Below are 19,713 nucleotides of genomic sequence, written 5' to 3' on the forward strand. Positions count from 1 at the left end.
TTGGCTTGGTTTGACCAGACTGCAGTAGTTTTCAAACTGTGTACTGTAGAGTTGTAGCGTTTCGAAGAGGTGCCTTAGGGGCAATGAAGGCAGTTTTGCTTTCCAGTATTGTGCATACTGGGATACCAAATAAGATTTTGTTAGAACTAGCTATTTTGCCACTTAAAAAAAATAGTTTGAAAACCACTGAGCTCAAGTGTAAAGTGTGTGGGTAGAGCTCTTGAGAGGTGAGTGTGAAGGGGTAGAGGATCAGAAGCCAGGCCATGGAGGGCCCGTGTGCCGTGCCGGAGTATGGATTTGCTATCGAGCGCAACATAGAAGTATCGAAAGACCTTAAGGAAGGAAATGGCACCGATCAGTTCATTTTAGAAATAACCACATTGGCTCAAATCCCTTTCTTCCAATAGCTTCGAGTTCTAATTCCTGCCCTTTCCCCCCCCCATTTCCGTGGCTCCTATTTTCATTTTTCCTACTCTGGCTCCTCTACCACCTAGTTATGCTCCTGGATAATCTGCGGTGATTGCCACTGGTTTGCATAAACTGTACCTCCATTCTAGAGGCATTTTTATCTTTCTTTGGTTTTTGGCAAGGACTAGTGTTGCTGATAGTAGAACATGGGAGAGCATGTGTGAGGCTCTGTTTAACTCATGGAGTCGTTACCCCTAGACACACATCCATCTTGAATTCGGGCTGCCTTCAGTAACATCTTTACTTATAAACCATAGTATGTGCTTCCAGCTTGAACGTAAACTTTCCAATAAGAGGGTATTTGACCTGTAACCATTAACTTTGAAGAATACTTCCACGTGTTGTGGTGCTTTTAAAATATGCTGGCTTGATGGACTTTGGGGCTGCTATTATATTGTTTGTGAGGCTCTTAGTACCAAATCTGCTTGCAAACTGTAACTGTGGTTAGGATTTCTTGTAAAAACAGCTGAACCACCAAACACTAGCTACACATACCTGGGTGCACTGAAACCATTTCAGTTATGGAGTGATCTGGGGAGGTTAACCTTTGAATGGAATGTTTTCATTATGCTTTGGTTTGTCTCATTGACCTCATGTAAGTGTAACCTGTGTTGTCATTTACAAAGTAATTACAGGGATAAGGGATTTAAACTAATTATTGGAAAAATAATCCTAACTTGCACATGAATGTCTGATTGGTATACAGGTAAGACTTTCTAAAATTATTGGGATAATACCATTCTCTATATCACTTAACTATCTTTAAAAAAAAATTTTTAAGTAATCCCTATATCCAAGGTGGGACTCAAACTCACAACCCCAAGATCAAGAATTGCCCACTCTACTGACTGAGCCAACCAGGCACCCCCCCCCCACTTAGTTATCTTAAATATAGTCAATATCACAGGCATGTTATAGAAAGGTTATAAGGACACACCATAGATTTTATCTACAATTATTATCTTTCTTCTAGATCCAGACAAGTATCATATGGATTCAGGCCACATCTAGATCTTGAGAATTTACTTCTGGGTCACTATAATCTATAAGGCCTTTGAGAAAGCATTTGACTTTTTTGAATCCTGATTTCCTATTTTGTGACATGAGCGGGTTGGAGTGCTTGATCTCTAAGGGCCCACTGACTTTGACATTCTTGCATTTGTGAATAGGGGAGAGAAATCTGAAATTATTGTTATTATTATTTTAAATATTTTATTTATTTATTCATGAGAGACACAGAAAGAGGCAGAGACATAGGCAGAGGGAGGAGAAGCAGGCTCCATGCAGGAGCCTGATGCGGGACTCGATTCTGGAACTCCCGGACCAGTCCTGAGCTGAAGGCAGATGCTCAACTGCTGAGACACCCAGGCATCCCAAAAATCTGAAATTAAATGGTAGACAGAGGATCAAGCAAAGAGAAAATTGTTACTGAAAATGTTAGTCAATTGAGAATGTAGAAAATAAGCATGTCGTGCAGAGTATGGAAGGTTTTTGCATGATTTGTTTCAACTTTTCCCATATAGATGTCACCAGAAGATGACCACAGCTTCCGTGAAAATGATCTAAGACGTGAAAGGTAATTGCTGATAGACATTTGTACAATTAAATTTAATTATTATTTTAAGGGGAAAAATGAAACAAAAACAAATAAAGGTAACTTACAGCAGAGGGCCTCTAGAATCTGATTCTGAACAATCCATAACAATTGCTGTTAACGATCCTAATATAGAACCAGAAAATTCCCAAGTAAAACTGCCTGGCTTGATTTTATGTTTATGTTTGAGATTTCCATGCTTCATTTTGCTATGGTGAATATCAATGTCTTGATGTTGTACCCTTTCTACTTAAAGCATGCAGGAATTGTCACCCTAAAAAATTTAGTGCCATGAAGATTTTTCATTTTTACTCTTAAGACTAAAACCGCCTGCTCTTTATAATACATACCAGACATGCTAAGCAAATTCCAGTGTTCCAAATGACCTTAGTTTCAAGAATGGATGACTTTGCCAGGTGAAATTTTCAGGAGCATTTGTGTATCCTTTCAGAACTATAGCCATGAAAGGAAGTGTGCTGTTATACTCCCTTCAAAATGGGCCTAACCAAGGGCATCTGTGGAAGGGTTTATTTTTTTTAAGATTTTATTTATTTTATTCATGAGAGGCACAGAGAGAGAGAGGCAGAGACACTGCCAGAAGGAGAAGCAGGCTCCATACAGGGAGCCTGACGTGGGACTCGATCCTGGGACCCCAGGATCAGGCCCTGGGCAGAAGGCGGCACTAAACTGCTGAGCCACCCGGGCTGCCCCTGTGGAAGGGTTTAGAGAGCTGTGGACATAGGAACAGTTTAATAATAAGCTGCATTTATTGAGTGCCTATCATGTGCTAGGCACTGTGCTAAGCACTTTTGCATTTGTGATATTATTTAATCTCCAGCAATCCTGTGAAGTAGGTATAAACATTTCCATATTATAAATGAATAAAATAAGCTCAATAGAATATATTAACTGTATCAAAGCAGTACAACTAATAACATAATTCAGATTTTGAATGATATATTCAAATTTGGTTTGTGTGGCTACAAAGTTGTGGGCTTTCTACTCTTTTTTTATATTTATTTATTTATTTATTTATTTATTTATTTATTTATTTTAATTTTTTATTTATTTATGATAGTCATACAGAGAGAGAGAGAGGCAGAGACAGAGGCAGAGGGAGAAGCAGGCTCCATGCACAGGGAGCCCGACGTGGGATTCGATCCCGGGTCTCCAGGATCGCGCCCTGGGCCAAAGGCAGGCGCCAAACCGCTGCGCCACCCAGGGATCCCTCTACTCTTTTTTTAAAAAGATTTATTTATTTATTTATTTATTTTTGGAGAGAGAGCGAAAAGCATGAGATGGGGGACAGAGCAGAAAGGGAGAGAAAGCAGACTCCCCACTGAGGGCACAGCCCTCACAACTCAAGCGGAAACCAAGAGTCAGACGCTCAACCAACTGAGCCACCCAGGTGCCCCTCTACTCTTATATTGTCTCCACCAGTACACGTAAAGAAGAGGTTAAAGTCTTTAAAAGCCTAGCATATTAGTTTTCTATTGCTGTATAAACAAATTACCACAAACCACTTTAAACAGCATTCCTGGGGACGCCTGTGTGGCTCAGCAGTTGGGCGTTTGCCTTTGACCCAGGGCATGATCCTGGGGTCTGGGATCGAGTCCCACATCCGGCTTCTGCGGAGAGCCTACTTCTCCTTCTGCCTGTGTCTCTGCCTTTCTCTTTCTCTCTGTCTCTCATGAATAAATAAATAAAATCTTGAAAAAATAAAACAGCACTCCTTTATCATTTCAGAGTCCTATAGGTCAGATGTGCAGGTGCACTGGGCTGGCTTTCTACCTAGGGCCTTGTGGAGCTGAAATCAGGTTGCTGGCCCTGGGCTGTATGCTTATCTGGAGGCTCTGGGGAAGAATCCATTTCCAAGCTCCTTCTAGTTGTTGGAAAATTTTAGTTCCTGGAGGTTGTGGGAATGAGGTTTCTATTTGCTTGCTGACTCTCAATGAAGGGTCACCCTGCTTCTAGAGGTAGCCTGAATTTCCTTTCTTGCAGGCCCCCTCCATCTTCAAACCAGCAACAACATGTCATGTCATGTCCTCGTTCTTTGTTTTAGTTTTTTTTTTAATTAAAGATTTTATTTCTTTATTCATGAGAGACACAGAGAGAGAAAGGGACACAGGCAGAGGGAGAAGCAGGCTCCACGCAGGGAGCCTGATGCGGGACTCGATCCCAGGTCTCCAGGATCACGCCCTAGGCTGAAGGCGGCGCTAAACCTCTGAGCCATCTGGGCTGCCCTGTTTTAGTTTTTTTTTTTAATTTCTTTTCTTTTTTTTTTTTTTTTTTAAGTAATCTCTACATCTGATGTGGGGCTCAAACTCATGCCCAAGATTAAGAGTCACACATTCTACCAACCAAGCCAGCCAGGCACCCCTCCTTCTCTTTGAGTCATTCTGACTTCTCCTTTTGCCCCCTCTTTTGCTTTTATCTCATTATTAGATTGGGCTAGCCTGGATAAGCCACGGTAGTCTGCCTTTTCTCAAGTCAATTGGCTCATAACTTTGATGACATCTACAAGGTCTCTTTTGCCAAAGATGTGGTATCTCATCACATTCACAGTTCTGAGGCAACCCTGTGGGGGCCACTTTTGGAATTATGCTTACCACATCCAGAACGTTACATTTACCTGCTTTTCAAATTAAGAATGTAATATATTGGGAAGCCTGGGTGGCTCAGGGGTTGAGCATCTGCCTTCGGCCCAGGGCGTGATCTTTGGAATCCCAGGATCGAGTCCCACGAGTCCCACGTCGGGTTCCCTGCAGGGAGCCTGCTTCTCCATCTGCCTGTGTCTCTGCCTCTCTCTCTCTCTGTGTCTCTCATGAACAAATAAATAAAATCTTTAAAAAAAAAAAGAATGTAATATATTGTGTTCAATAAATAAAACAACAACAACAAACAAGTACCCATTCTGTGGAATGTTGTCAAAGAAAAAGAGAAAATATGACTAAATGTTAATTAGCAAGCCAGTATTTATTTAATTACTCAGAGCACTCTGCCGACTCAAACACTGTTTTTGGTCCAGTTGGGTCCTCATAGGAAGAGTATTTATAACCAGAAAAAAAAAGTGACAGTGAAAACAATACCTGATTTTATTTAAAATCACTGACTACAGCAACTTAGTTAACAATATCAAGAGAACCACACAGCAGTTAGGCTCTCGTGTTCTCTCCCTCTTCCAGAGTGTGACTGTGTGCTATGGTCTGAATGTTTGTTTCCCCCCACCAAATTCATATGTTGAAATCTTGATGCCCCCACGTGACAGCATTGGGAGTAGGGCCTTCAGGAGGTGATTAGGTCACTAAGCCAGTGTGGATTTGTGTTTTTATATAAGAGACCTCCCTACCCCCTGCCCCTTCCAGAGCTCCCTGGTCTCTTCTTAGTGAGGCCCTAGTAGAAGTTGGCAGTCTATAATCCAGCAGAGGGCATTGATCAAACCTGATCATGTGGCACCTTGATCTCAGACTTCCCAGCCTCCAGAACCATGAGAAATAAATGTCTGTTGTTTATAAGCCATCCAGTCTATTGACTTACAGCAGCCCAAACAGATGAAGGCACAGCGTGTGGTTAAGACACAGCGTGTGGTTAACATTTTCCCTTGAACTGTTTAGCCATCCATTAAAAAACACATCTTCTGCGCTGTTTTCATGAAGGGCTGTCCTAATAAGACACGCAAAAAAGAGACCCACCATCAGCCATTCAGGAGGCCCTAAGTAGAGGATATCCCTGCAACATGGAAGAATGAAAATTTTTAGATTGCCAGGCTGCTTTTCTTATTAGTTTCTAGGTAGTCAGGTGTTCTGGCTATTTTTTAAATCACAACTCTATTTAGAGATAATTTTCATAACTTCAAGAGATAAATTTCATAATTTTCACTCATTTAGGGTATACAATTCAATGGCTTGTAGTATATTAACAGAGTTATGTCACCATCACCATAATCTAATTTTACAATGCCTTCATTATCCCCAAAAGAAACTCCTTGTACCCATTAGTAACTCCCCGTTAACTCCCATTCCTCCCTCCCCCTGAGCCCAAGGCAACTACTAAAGCATTTTCTTTATATATGGAAGCTCTAGCTACTTTTGTTCCAAAATGCTTATAGGAAAGACCATATCAAAATAATAGTAAAGCTGCTTTGGTATTTAAGTAGTAGCAAAACTCATCTAGTGGTTTTGAAGTAACAATATAGAAAAGGCTAGATTAATGCATGTAAGTGATCCTCTTAGATGCTATGCAAACATTCCTAGATTCAATAATTGAAATCTTTTTTTACAAAAGATTTATTAATTTATTTTAATAGCAAGAGAGAGAGAGAGAGAGCTGGGGGAGGGGCAGTGGGAGATCTGACTAATCTCAAGCTGACTCCCCAACGAGTGCAGAGCCTAATGTGGGGCTCCTGAGAATCCTGAGATCATGACTTGAGCTGAAATCAAGAGTCAGCCGCTTAGTGGACTGAGCCACCCAGGAGCCCCGGATCTTTTTTTTTTTTTTTTTTTTTTTTTTTTAAAGATTTATTTATTTGAGAGAGAGAGAAATCAGGGGAGGGGCAGAGGGAGAAGAAGAGAGAATCAGACTCTGAGCTGAGCAACAGAGCCCAGCACGGGGCTCAATCTCACAACCCTGAGATCATGACCTGACTGAGTTGAAACCAAGAGAAGCTTAAACAACTGCACCATCCAGGAGCCCCAATACTTGGAATCATAATACTAAAAGGAACTTGGAAGATTCTTGAGTATGCCTTCTTCATTATATAGCTGGTGGAAAAGAGACCTAGAGAGGCTAAATTGAATGGCCCAAAGTTGCTCATCTATAGTGCCTGTCAAATATATTTTTATTAACTATTATACTTAATTGACAGATACATAAGACAGGGGGTTAAAGCTTTACTCCTAAAAAGAGAAAAAAAAAAACTATAACCAAGAGTTCTCTGCAGCAGCTCAGAGGAATATACCTAGAATTCAATTTTCGAGCAATTGATAATCAGGTAAATGTAATAGAATTGCACCATAAGCATGCCCATGAGATGTTTAAGAATCCATGTCTATTTTAAGTATATACAAGGTTTGTCTTTCATGTATAGGAAAAATAAGTGGTTCTCCAAAGCCTCTCTGGATCCCTTTAATAAACAAGAAATTTAGTCGCTGTATTTCCATTTTGTGAAAGACAGGAAGGCCAAGAAAATAAGCTGACCTCAATTACTCATTTTTTTAAAGTGAACTTCAAGTCAAACATGGATTTAGCTCAATCTACTGTGCATTTTACATCTGTACTGACTTAAGGCTCAACGTGGTTCTTACCTGCCAAGGAGGCACTCTGTTTACCAGACTTCATACTAAAACAAAAATGAAAACAAAAAACCCCAAATGTCTACAATAGTAGAACTGTGGAAGGAGCCTAGGTGTCCATCGACAGATGAGTGGGTAAAGAAGATGTGGTCTATATATATCATGGAATATTACTCAGCCATTAGAAATGACAAATACCCACCTTTTGCTTTGACGTGGATGGAACTGGAGGGTATTATGCTGAGTGAAATAAGTCAATCAGAGGACAAACATTATATGGTTTCATTCATATGGGGAATATAAGAAATAGTGAATGGGATTATAAAGGAAAAGAGGGAAACTGCGTGGGGAAAAATTAGAGAGGAAGACAAACCATGAGAGACTCCTAACTCTGGGAAACAAACATAGGGTTGTGGAAAGGGAGGTGGGTGGGGGGATGGAGTGACTGGGTGACAGTCACTGAGGAGGGCACTTGATGGGATGAGCACTGGATGTTATACTATATGTTGGCAAATTGAATTTAAATTTAAAAAATATATTAAAAAAAACCAAAACCCAAATGTATTTTAACAGATTTTCACAGCAGGGGTTGAAATCAAAAGAATCATCTGCCAACCTTCAGTTACCAACAGGTTAAATTAACCAGAGCACCCTGTTCCATCCATAGTCTGGTTACTTGTGTTCCACATAAAAGCACATGACCCAGAAGTGGAAAATAGGTAACATAGAGTAGCAGAGAGAGTACCTGTGCCTCAGAGCAGTATCAGTCTGGCTTCTGACTTAAGTTTTGGGATGGTGTCAAAAAGGTATTTCTTGGGATCCCTGGGTGGCTCAGTGGTTGAGTGTCTGCCTTTGGCGTGATCCTGGTCAGGGGATCGAGTATGGGGCTCCCTGTATGGAGCCTGCTTCTCCCTCTGCCTGTGTCTCTCATGAATAAATAAATGAAATATTTTTTTAAAAAGTTACTTCTTGAAGATGGAGAGAGAAACTTAGGCTCAGTGGCAGTCTACGTAAGGAAGAGAGTGGAAGTTAAGTCTTGGGAGATCTTTGAGGTATTCTATCTGGTAATGGACTAATTATACCAACTGGAAGTCATTTAGCCCTAGGGGTGTCTTCACAAGGCAGATGGTCAAATTCCTGGGCATAGTTGAGTCATCTAATCTCCACTGCATAAAGTGAGCCTGCCCCTCACCCCAATGGGGAAGCTTACCCACTTAATCTGTGGATGATTGTATGCTTTCTTCACTACCTCTTCAATTTAAGCCCTTTGGTGACACCGTTTCACCTATAAGAACCCAAGAGGTAGCCTCAGTGGTTCTACCACAGACCAAGCGAACTCCTTTATACTTTTAGGGTCACAGAGAAGAATTCTATGCAGTTTCTTCCAACTCACGGTCTTCTCTGGTCATCACTCCCAGTCTTCTCTCTATGTCAATACCCAAATTCCATGAGTGTTTTTTAATGTTGTTAACCCACTGAAGTCATTGCTTTTCTTTCCTGCACAGAATGAGGTTTCATTCCATGAAAGATTCTCTAAGATGAAAATGAAGAAAATACCAGAATCTGTTGTCAATTCTGAAGACCAAAATGTTCTTTCCTCTTAAAGGTTTGCTGTTAACAGAGATGTAGTGCATTAATGCTAGAACACAGACATATTCTTTCAGTATTTAACTTTTTGCTGCTCCTGTTAATGTGTTTTTTTCTTAAGTAAGCTTTGATGTGAATAATCTGTCAAAAGTAAGTGTTTGCATAGAAGAAAAAATGTTTACTTTGAATAAAAGAACAGAAAGATGAGTAAGAAGTAGGGAAGGTGATTTGGAAGGAGGGATGTTAGGAAGACAGCTATGCTTTCAGAATGCTGTGTCTTTTCAACATTAGAGAATTTGCTTCTTTGGTTTAATTTGTTCTTTGAGCTCTAGAACCTGCATATGAATACTAAGTAGACTGTCTTTCAACAGTAGAGCAAGATTATTGATGAACATCTTTTTTTTTTTTTGATGAACATCTATTGTGACGAAATATTCACTGTCAATACGATGGAATTCTACTCTTTATTAAAAGGATAAATTTGTAGCCACGCTTTTCCATTTTGTCTAGCAAATTATGCTTTTGCTTTTGACATGAACTTGTAGGAATTTCAGATCGTTCTGTCATTTTCTATGACCACATTAATAAAGTTTCAATACAAATGTGACTTTTTTCCTTTCCATTGACATGTGGGATCCAGAGTAATAATGATCCTGATACAAATGGATTATCAAAGTGTAATTTGGATGTCAACTGTTGTCCAGCTAAGCCTGTTGTTATAGCACACTAAAAATACTGTTTTACAATTACTTGGTGCTTCCATGTAAGACTGATGGTTTTTAGCCTAATCTAATAAATTCTGTCCTACATTTAGTAGTTATTTGTGTGAGGAAAATGAAATACAGTATAGGAATATAGAAATAGTTGTATTCTAGCATGGCTCATTTATACAATTGTTTTCTTTTTTAAAAGATTTTATTTATTTATTCCTGAGACACAGAAAGAGAGAGGCAGAGACATAGGCAGAGGGAGAAGCAGGCTCCATGCAGGGAGCCCGATGTGGGACTTGATCCCAGTACTCCAGGATCACGACCTGAGCCAAAGGCAGATGCGCTTAACCACTGAACCACCCAGGCGTCCCTATACCATTGTTTTCTGAACCAAATTAGCCCTCTCTACTGAATGGTAAAGACTGTCCTACTAATAACATCGTGTTGAAGAGCAAAGCAATCACCAGTTCAACCTAAAATCTGTAGACTCTGCTGTAGCTTTGCTGCCAAGCCCTAATCTTGAATATAGAGAATGACACTATGCATGAAGCTTCAAGATGTAATTTGTAGCAAGTGGTTTGGGGAAAGAATGGTTCTTTGGATCATGAAAACAATACACGTTCATTGAAGAAATTTTAGAAAACACAAAATACCAAAAGAAATCACTTACATAAAACAACTGTGAATCTCTACCTCCATATTCATTTTCTTGACACTGAGATTTCTTTAATAGCAAAGCTTTCCATAGTATGTACCCAGTCCCCCACTGTTAGACATCTAGGCTGCATCAGGTTTGAATTTTTGTGAATTAAACTTGTTATGAGCATCCATGTAGCTCTGTCTTTGCAGTACAACTCCAATTTGTGCCATATGATCATTTTCTGGAAGTAGAATCAATACTTCCAGTAGATCAAATAGTACTTATTTAGAGTGCTACACATATTAAGTGCTGTACAGAATAGGTACAGAATGTGAAAGGCAGGCAGCCCGGGTGGCTCAGCAGTTTAGCACCACCTTCAGCCCAGGGCCAAATCCTGGAGTCCTGGGAGCGAGTCCCACGTCAGGCTCCCTGCATGGAGCCTGCTTCTCCCTTTGCCTGTGTCTCTCTCTGCCTCTCTCTCTATCTATCTCTCATAAATAAATAAAATCTTAAAAAAAAAAGAATGTGAAAGGCTGGTTTCCTCATACCCTCATCAACAGAAAATGTGGGATAGAGCTACTGTTTTCAATGTGTTACTTGCCAATGGATAATATTGGGTAAAGAGAAACAGCGTAAGTCAGTGAACCTAATAATATTTTCCCAGCTCCAGCTGGTCTCTTTTCTATATTAAACAGTAGTCATATAACTCATACTTCTCCCCCTCTCTACCTTGAATAGAGTTAGAAATACAAGAACATAAACAACCAGTTTGGTCAATGCCAAGAGATGAACACTCTAGCTATTTGTCAGTACACCAACCAGGAAACAGGTTGATGGAATATCCCATGTTTGCCTCATTTGGCACCAGTCGTATCACTAATTTTTAGAGGAGGTCCTCAAACCAGTGTCACCAGTATCATTTGGGGCGTTACAAACTCTCCAGCCTCACCCCAGACCTACTGAATCTGACACTCCACGTGTGGGCCCCAGCAATCTGTGTGACACATGCTACAGTGTGAGATTGTACAGTATACTGCTACTCGGCGGCAGTGCAAAGTTGTACCCAAGGACACGTAGAAATCCTATGGCCTACTCCGTCTCCCTGACTTCTGTTTCAACCTTTCTGCTTATTAGTTTTTCCACATGTCAGGCACCTGCACTCTCTCCCCTCCTCTTCATCTCCATTCTAATACTCTATCCAGTGGATGAGTGGATGTTGGAGGACTCTCTGGTTGTCTGCATCTGCATTACTCTCTCAGTGCAGCCACCCCCTGATCCTAGGTTTCCTAGAGATAAGGCCTAGGATATAAAGATGGATCACAGTCTATTTATTGGTTGGGGTGGGGGTGGTCAGGGAATAACTAGACACGGCAGAGCTGGCATTTGAACCCAAATCTCTCAAGTTCCAGAGCCCATACTTTTAGCATGCATGCCTATGCTTCAGTCATGCCTCTTTCTGAAATATTCTTTTGCTCCTTTGCTGACTTTGGATCCTGCCTGTCCTGCAGTCAGCTGCAGCTCTACTATGTTAAGTAAGTTTACATGAGGGAAAATAGTACAAAGTTGTCTGTGCAGGATTTGGCCCCTTTGTGATTTGATCCCTGGCTTTGCTTTCTTCTCCTTTCCTTCTAATTTTCTTCTCCCACATACCTGTCCAGCCACATTAGCTTCCTTGATATGCCTCTAATGTGGTAGGATGCTCCTGCCTCAGAGCATTTGCACCTGCCTTTCCATCAGCCTAGGACACTCCCCCTCCCCACTAGAAGACTCTTCCTCCAGACATTTGCAGGGCTCCTCCTCTTTGATCATCCAGATATCCTGGTTAACCTGGTGCTAAACCATTCATAGACCACCTGCTTCTGGGTTGGGGTTTTGTCTGTAGCAGAGCAGCTCCCTGGCTGCCATCTATCTAAAGTCAGCCCTCGACACAAGGGATTGATTAAAAAAAAAAAAAAAAAAAGACAACTATCATTTCTCCTACTACCTCTGAGGGACCTTCCAGACCACCCTATCCTACCTAAAATAGCACTGCAATCACTCCCCCTTATCATGTTTTCTCTTTCCATCATTTATTGTTGTATAACATCTGATGCCATCTTCATTTGTTGATTGTTGGTCATGTCCTTGAATCTAAGTACTCTGAGGGCAGGGATGTTTTTTTATTTTTTTCTTCACTGTTTGATTCCCTAGTGCCTAATAGTGCCTAGCATATAGAAGGTGCTAATCCATATCTGTTGCCTGAGAGTCAGAGTATTGCAAAAAAAAAAAAAAAATGCATTTAACAAGGATTGGGGAAAAGACACCAGCATGTGTTAGAATTTGGGAACTATAGAAAGTTGGTGTTTTCCCACACCTATGTTTCCAGACTTTACACATTTTCTGGGATAATCACATTCTACTTCTAGCAGACAAAAATAAACACATTTGTGAGTAAAATAATAAAGACATAAAAGTATGTTAGGTTGCTTTGGGGATTGTGCGTCTGAGGCCTTTAGTTGTGTGGGGTTTTTCCGCTGTGGGTCTGGAGAAAGATTTCCTTCTCCGGCTGAGTACTGCCCTTCAGCCAGCAGATGGCAGCATCCAACTTCTAAAATAGCGCCTCCCGCTAACCTGCAAACCCTCATTCAATGAAAACAAAAAGGAAGAAGGGAGGAGGGAGAGGGGAAGAGGGGAGAAGAAAGATACTTGATGGCTAAACAAGTTGTGGAGTGTTTGGTTACTTCAGAAAATGGACATTTGTTTGAAGCTAAAAACAGCCTTACAGCAGTTTCCCAGTTTAATTCAAATGGATGATCTTCAGGCTTTTTTTAATTTTCTGATGAGACATTCTATTTTGAAATAACTAAGCACATGCAGTTGTTAGGGGCAGTACAGACCCCACATGCCCTGAACTCAGTTCCCCTGGTGGCACTATCTGCAGAAGTAGAGCCCCGACCCAGATCAACCTGCCTTTTTAATGATCGGAAATACATGGTCACACCCAGCAGATTTAAGTTAATGACACAAAATGTGCAGGTATGAACCGTTAAATTCTTTAAAGGCTCATTTCCTCAAACTCTCCGGGAGGACTGCCCCCAAAATATCTGGCTAAACTAACGTGAGTGAGAGTTACGTCCTTGCCAATGCATGAATGGAACAATAATCAAAGTTCCCTCTTTCATTTTGTTTGCAATAGCCTCATTAAAATAATATCAGAAAATGTGCACATAGACAATTCAGGAAGCTGCTGCTTTGATGAAATATATAAGCTGCTGTTAAGACACAGCCAAGTCGCCATGAGCTGGGAGACTCTGTGGCCCCCTCCAACGCCCTGAATTCCTGGTAGGCAGGACCCCCTCCTGAGCCCTGGGCTGGTTCTGACAAGGAGGCAGATGCATTTCCAAGATTGTGCACAGCTACAGAGTGCCAGAGATGGGATTTCCCAGAGCCACACTTGGCAGGTGTGGTAGTCAAGATCAGCCTTCTGTGGCAGCTGCCTTCAAATAGTAACTCAAAGACCTCTGAACCATCACTCACTCCCCCATCCCTATGGCTCTATTGATCCCCCAAATCACTTTTCTTTGCCAGATGACTGAGACATTAAACACTTGTCTTCTTTTAAAATTGATTATGTCAAGAGGTATTCAAATAGTCACAGAATTTTAATGTTGTAAAGTCAAGAAATCTGTTTTTTTTTTAAGATTTTTATTTATTCATGAGAGACACAGAGAGAGAGAGAGTGAGAGACAGGCAGAGGGAGGAGAAGCAGGTTCCACACAGGGAGCCTGACATGGTACTTGATCCCGGGTCTCCAGGATCAGGCCCTGGGCTGAAGCAGCGCTAAACCGATGAGCCACCAGGGCTGGCCAATCTGTTCTTTTTTTTTCTTTCTTAGGGAAAGAAGTCTGAGACTAAGGTCTTATACAACCTTCCCATGATCTTAGAGCCAGTTAGTGGCAGAGCTAAGAGTTAAGTAAGACCTAGGTCCTCTACCTGCAGCCCAGTGTAGCTTTATGTTTGTGCTTTGCTATATCATACTGCTTTTCTTTAAGAACAAATATCTTAAAAAAAAAAAAAAAAAAGAACAAATATCTTGCCATCTAGGACTTGCTTTTACATATTCTAGCAATAAATAAGCAACTAAGGGAGATATAATTGTATGCAATTTGTAAATAAGTAATATACATGAATATTCTATAATGAAGAGGGCTTTTTAATTAATTAATTAATTATTATTTTAAAATTTTATATATATTTTATTTTATTTTATTTTATTTTATTTTTTTTTTTTATTGGTGTTCAATTTACTAACATACAGAATAATACCCAGTGCCCGTCACCCATTCACTCCCACCCCCCGCCCTCCTCCCCTTCTACCACCCCTAGTTCGTTTCCCAGAGTTAGCAGTCTTTACGTTCTGTCTCCCTTTCTGATATTTCCCACACATTTCTTCTCCCTTCCCTTATATTCCCTTTCACTATTATTTATATTCCCCAAATGAATGAGAACATATAATGTTTGTCCTTCTCCGACTGACTTACTTCACTCAGCATAATACCCTCCAGTTCCATCCACGTTGAAGCAAATGGTGGGTATTTGTCATTTCTAATAGCTGAGTAATATTCCATTGTATACATAAACCACATCTTCTTTATCCATTCATCTTTCGTTGGACACCGAGGCTCCTTCCACAGTTTGGCTATAGTGGCCATTGCTGCTAGAAACATCGGGGTGCAGGTGTCCCGGCGTTTCACTGCATTTGTATCTTTGGGGTAAATCCCCAACAGTGCAATTGCTGGGTCGTAGGGCAGGTATATTTTTAACTGTTTGAGGAACCTCCACACAGTTATATATATTTTAAAGGTTTTATTTATTTATTCATGAGAGACACAGAGAGAGAGAGAGGCCGAGGGAAAAGTAGGCTCCACGCAGGAGCCTGACGTGGGACTCGATCCTGGATCTCCAGGATCACACCCTGGGCTGAAGGAGGCGCTAAACCACTGAGCCACCCAGGCTGCCCAAAAAGGGCTTTTAAAAAGATTTTATTTTTATTTATTTATTGAGAGAGCATGTGTGAGCAGGGGCAGGGGAGAGGCAAGGGGAGAGGGAGAGGATCTCAAGCCGACTCTGCACTGAGCGTGGAACCTGATGTGGGGCTCAATCTTACCACCCTGAGATCATGACCTGAGTTGAAATTAGGAGTCAGATGCTTAACTGACTGAGCCACCCAGGTACCCCTATAATAAAACATTTTTTTGAAAGAATATACCTTATTATACTTAAGTTTGGGTAAATATACTAGATATTCTTCTATTAAAGCACTTCCAGGTTGGAGAACTGAGCAAGGAATATAAAAAAAGGAAGAGTGGGAAGTAGAAAGGTTGAGGATGAAGACAAACTTCTTCCAGTTACTTCCTTATCTAGTCTTGGTTCTTCACTGAACCAGCTGTGTGATCTTGGACAAGTCACTTCTCTTCTAGAAGCTTCAGTTTCTTCATCTGGTGAAGTCTTTAGAAAAGATGGTCTGTTAGAAAAAAAAAAAAAAAGATGGTCTGTTAGGTCCCTGGAAGCAATACATACCTCAGCTCCCTACAAAACCTGAAATACTTAAATTCCTCTTTGAATTTTCTGAAAAAGATGCCAAAGGAAGCCTCCAATCAGAAGAAACCCCATGGTCCCGAACTTATCATTTCTTTTTTTTTAAGATCTTATTATTTATTAATGAGGGACACAGAAAAAGAGGCAGAGACATAGGCAGAGGGAGTAGCAGGCTCTCTGTGGAGAGCCCAATGTGGGACTTGATTCCAGGACCCCAGGATCACGACATGAGCCAAAGGCAGATGCTCAATCATTGAGCCACCCAGCCATCCACTTTTTTTTTTTTTTACATTTATTTTAGAGAGAGAGGGAGAGAGAGCACAAGCAGGAAGGGCAGGGAAACAGAGAGAGAGAGAGAATACCAAGCAGACTGGGTGCTGAATTCAGAGCCTGATGCTGATCCCACAACACTGCGATCACGACCTAAGCCAAAACCAAGAGTCTTAAGCTCAATCAACTGTGCCACCCGGCCATATCATTCCTTACAGCTAAGCAGCCCTACAGCCCCACAGTTCCTCATAAGGCCTAAGGCCACCCATTCTGGAATGGGACTGAAGTCTTTTGGCAAGCAGACATACTCATCGTTGTGGTCTCCCCATGGGCTGGGGGTACCCAAGGAACATGGCTATATACCACTCCCATAGCTACCTTCAGCTTCTGTTTGAGTATCAGAGCAGAGGCTGGGGTAGACCAAAGTATAAATCCCATCTCTGGCACTTTGTAGCTGTGCACAATCTTGGTTAGGTTATTCCTGGTTTTCAATTTCCCTATATAGAAAATTATTGTGAGAAGCAAGATAATAACAAAGGTGAGTAGGAAGGTAGACAGAGAGGTGATAGAATAATACATTTGAAATACTATAAAACTTCAGGATTTACCCTGCAGGGTTCATCCCTTTCCACATAGCTGCTAGTTATTGCCTCGGTGGCGGCATGAGGATGTCAGAAGGCACGGGCAGTGGGATCTTCCTGACTTTGGAGGAACGCAGTTTTCAGGCAAGTGTGTGCTAGAGTCAGCTCTAAATGACTCTTTGCTTTCTTCCTTGAGGGGAGATTGATAGAAAATGAACCACTTTATTTTATTTTAATTTTTTTCTGTAGAGAGAGAGCACGTGCGTGCATGTGCGAGTGGGGAGTGTGGGGGAGTGGCAGAAGGAGAGAGTAACTGAAGCAGGCTCCACACTCCAGGGCAGAGCCCGACTCAGGGCTCCATCTCACCAACCTGGGATCATGACCTGAACCAAAACAAGAGTCCAACATTTAACCGACTGAACCACCCAAGTGCCGCTAGAAGGAACCATTGTAAAGTGAACAATTCAGTGACATAATCTAGTGCCAAAAGATTTTCATCACTCCAAAATAAAACCCCATATCCACTAACTAGTTACTCCCCATTCACTGCCCCCCTGCCCCCAGCCTCTGGCAACCACCAATCTGCTTTCTGTTTCTTTTTTTTTTTTTTTGCTTTCTGTTTCTATGGATTTATCTATTCTGGATATTTCATATAAATGGAATTATGTGACCTTTGTGTCTGCCTTCTCCCATGTAGCATAATGCTTTCAAATTAATCCATCTTGTAGCATATATCAGCACTTCAATCCTTTTTATGGCTGAATAATACACCACATAGCACATTTTGTTTATTCATTCATCAGTTGATGGATATTTGAGTGCTTTCCACTTTTTGGTTATTATGAATAATACTACCACAAACATTCCCGTATAATTGTGTGTGTGTGTGTGTGTGTGTGTGTGTGTGTGTAAACATGTTTTCAATGCTCTTGGGTATGAACCTAGGAGTAAAATTGCTGGGTTGTATGGTAACTCTGTGTTACCAAGGTTGGAAAAAAAAATGCCTATAATCAGCTTTTGAGAGCCAGCTGGAAATAAGCACATGAAAAGATGTGCCACATCATTAGCCAGCTGGGAAATGCAAACCCAAACCACAATGAGATACCACTTCACACCCACTAGGATGGGTATAGTCAAAAAGACACAGGGGGCGCCTGGGTGGCTCAGTCGGTGAAGCCTTCCACTCTTGGTCTCAGCTCAGATTTTTTTTTTTTTAAGATTTTATTTATTTATTCATGAGAGACACAAAGAGAGAGGCAGAGACATAGGCAGAGGGAGAAGCAGGCTCCTTGCGGGGAGCGTGATGCGGGATTTGATCCCAGGACCCTGACATCAGGACGGATTTGATCCCAGGACCCTGACATCAGGACCTGAGCTGAAGGCATACGCTCAACTACTGAGCCACCCAGGTGCTCCTCAGCTCAGATATTGATCTCAGGGTTATGAAGCCTACGTTCAAAAAAAAAAAAAAAAAAGACAAATGTTGATGAGAATGTGGAGAAATGGGAGCCCTCATACTTTGCTGGTGGGATTGTTAAACGGTGCGGATGCTTCATAAAGCAGTCTGGCAGTTCCTCAAATGGCTAAACATAGAGCCCATGCATTTGTGAATGCACGGGCATGGAGAGGGTGCAGTGGTCAGGGTCTGAATAGAATAGCTAGAAAGCCTTCTTTCCCCAGCAGTGGGATAGGCATAAACACATGCCCATTCGATGGATGTATGGATAGGACATTCATCTCTTTGATGTCACTCTATGTCATATCCTCCAATTCTACCTCCATTCCTCACTTCCCCAAGTGGCAGCATCCTATCTGCAACAGGAATCCTTCTCTCCTAACCAACTGGTACAGAAAAGGCCACTTGTGGTTTTCTTTTGTGTGTGTGTGATAACTGATTCTTCTTTTGGAAGAATGAGCAGAGACTTACCACGTAATTCATACATGAAATTCACATTATGTATTTTCCTGCTTCTGGATCTTCTCCCCACTGTCTTCCCTATGCAAATGACTCTCTCATTCCTTTCATCCACTCTAGATTCTTCCTACCCTGTGAGGTCCAGGTCAAATCCCACTCCCTCTTCCTTGTGAAGTCTTCCCTCAATCAAACTCAGGATCAAACTGCCCAGTGACTCTGTAGCAAAACTCCTCAATATTGTAATATTCTTAACTACACACCATAAAATGCTGTTGTATTTTAACCTGGTATAGTTAAATACATCCTTTTTTGGCATATGTGATTCCACCTAATGCTAGAGAAACTGTGGCACGTGCAAATAGTTGAAGAAATAGTTAAGGTGGGTAAATTTAAGATGAAGCAAATGTGAACTAAATTAAAAAAAAAAATTTTACTTGGAATTGTTTGATTTTAGTTGTAACGCTAATGCTTTCTAGTTATATTGTGTCACTTCCTTCGGGTGGCCAAATAAGTGGGACAAGAAATTGGCAGGTTTGGGTTCTGGTCATAGCTCCAGTTGCTAAGTAGGTATGTAATCTTTGAGCTACCTTAACCCTCCCTAAGAATCAATTGGAAAGTAGGATTGGTACACTCTATTAATAAAGAATTTCTGGGGGGCCCGTGTGGCTCAGTCAGTTAAACACCTGCCATCAGCTGAGGTCCTGATCCCAGGGTTCTGGGATTGAGCCCCACATCAGGCTCCCTGTTTGGTGGGGAGCCTGCTTCTTCCTGTCCCTCTGCCTGCTGCTCCCCCTGCTTGTGCGCACCCTCTCTGGTCAATAAATAATCTTTTTTAAAAAAGAACTTCTGTAGATTCTATCTGTTTTCTTCGCTACCCCTTTGCTCCACTTTTACTTCTCTAGTTCAGGCTGTCATCATCCTTAGCCTAGGCCCTTGCTACTCCAAACATAGTCTGTGTCCAAGCAGTAGCATGTGAGACATGCAGAATCTCAGGCTCTGCTCCAGACCTACTGAAACAGAACCTGAGTGTTATCAAGATCTTTAGGTGCCTCGTATGCACATTAAAACCTGAGAAGCAGT

At 41.4% G+C, this 19,713-nt stretch overlaps 1 protein-coding gene across 3 annotated transcripts in view; it reads left to right on the forward strand.

Annotated features, from left to right (window-relative positions):
- LUZP4 (leucine zipper protein 4) overlaps positions 1 to 9,765 on the forward strand; it is a 40,993-nt gene extending 31,228 nt beyond the window's left edge. The window contains exons 5-6 of one of the 3 annotated variants that reach the window (XM_038588118.1): positions 1,992 to 2,044; positions 8,859 to 9,764. In XM_038588118.1, coding sequence (XP_038444046.1) covers positions 1,992 to 2,034 — 43 coding nt within the window. In that variant the 3' untranslated portion in view covers positions 2,035 to 2,044; positions 8,859 to 9,764. Of the gene's footprint in view, positions 1 to 1,991; positions 2,045 to 8,858 lie in introns of all 3 variants that reach the window. The other 2 variants (XM_038588116.1, XM_038588117.1) reach the window with 2 other exon arrangements.
- Positions 9,766 to 19,713: the final 9,948 nt, after the last annotated feature.

The sequence above is a fragment of the Canis lupus genome, chromosome X (genome assembly GCF_011100685.1).
Source record: "Canis lupus familiaris isolate Mischka breed German Shepherd chromosome X, alternate assembly UU_Cfam_GSD_1.0, whole genome shotgun sequence".
Classification (NCBI taxonomy): Eukaryota; Metazoa; Chordata; class Mammalia; order Carnivora; family Canidae; genus Canis; species Canis lupus.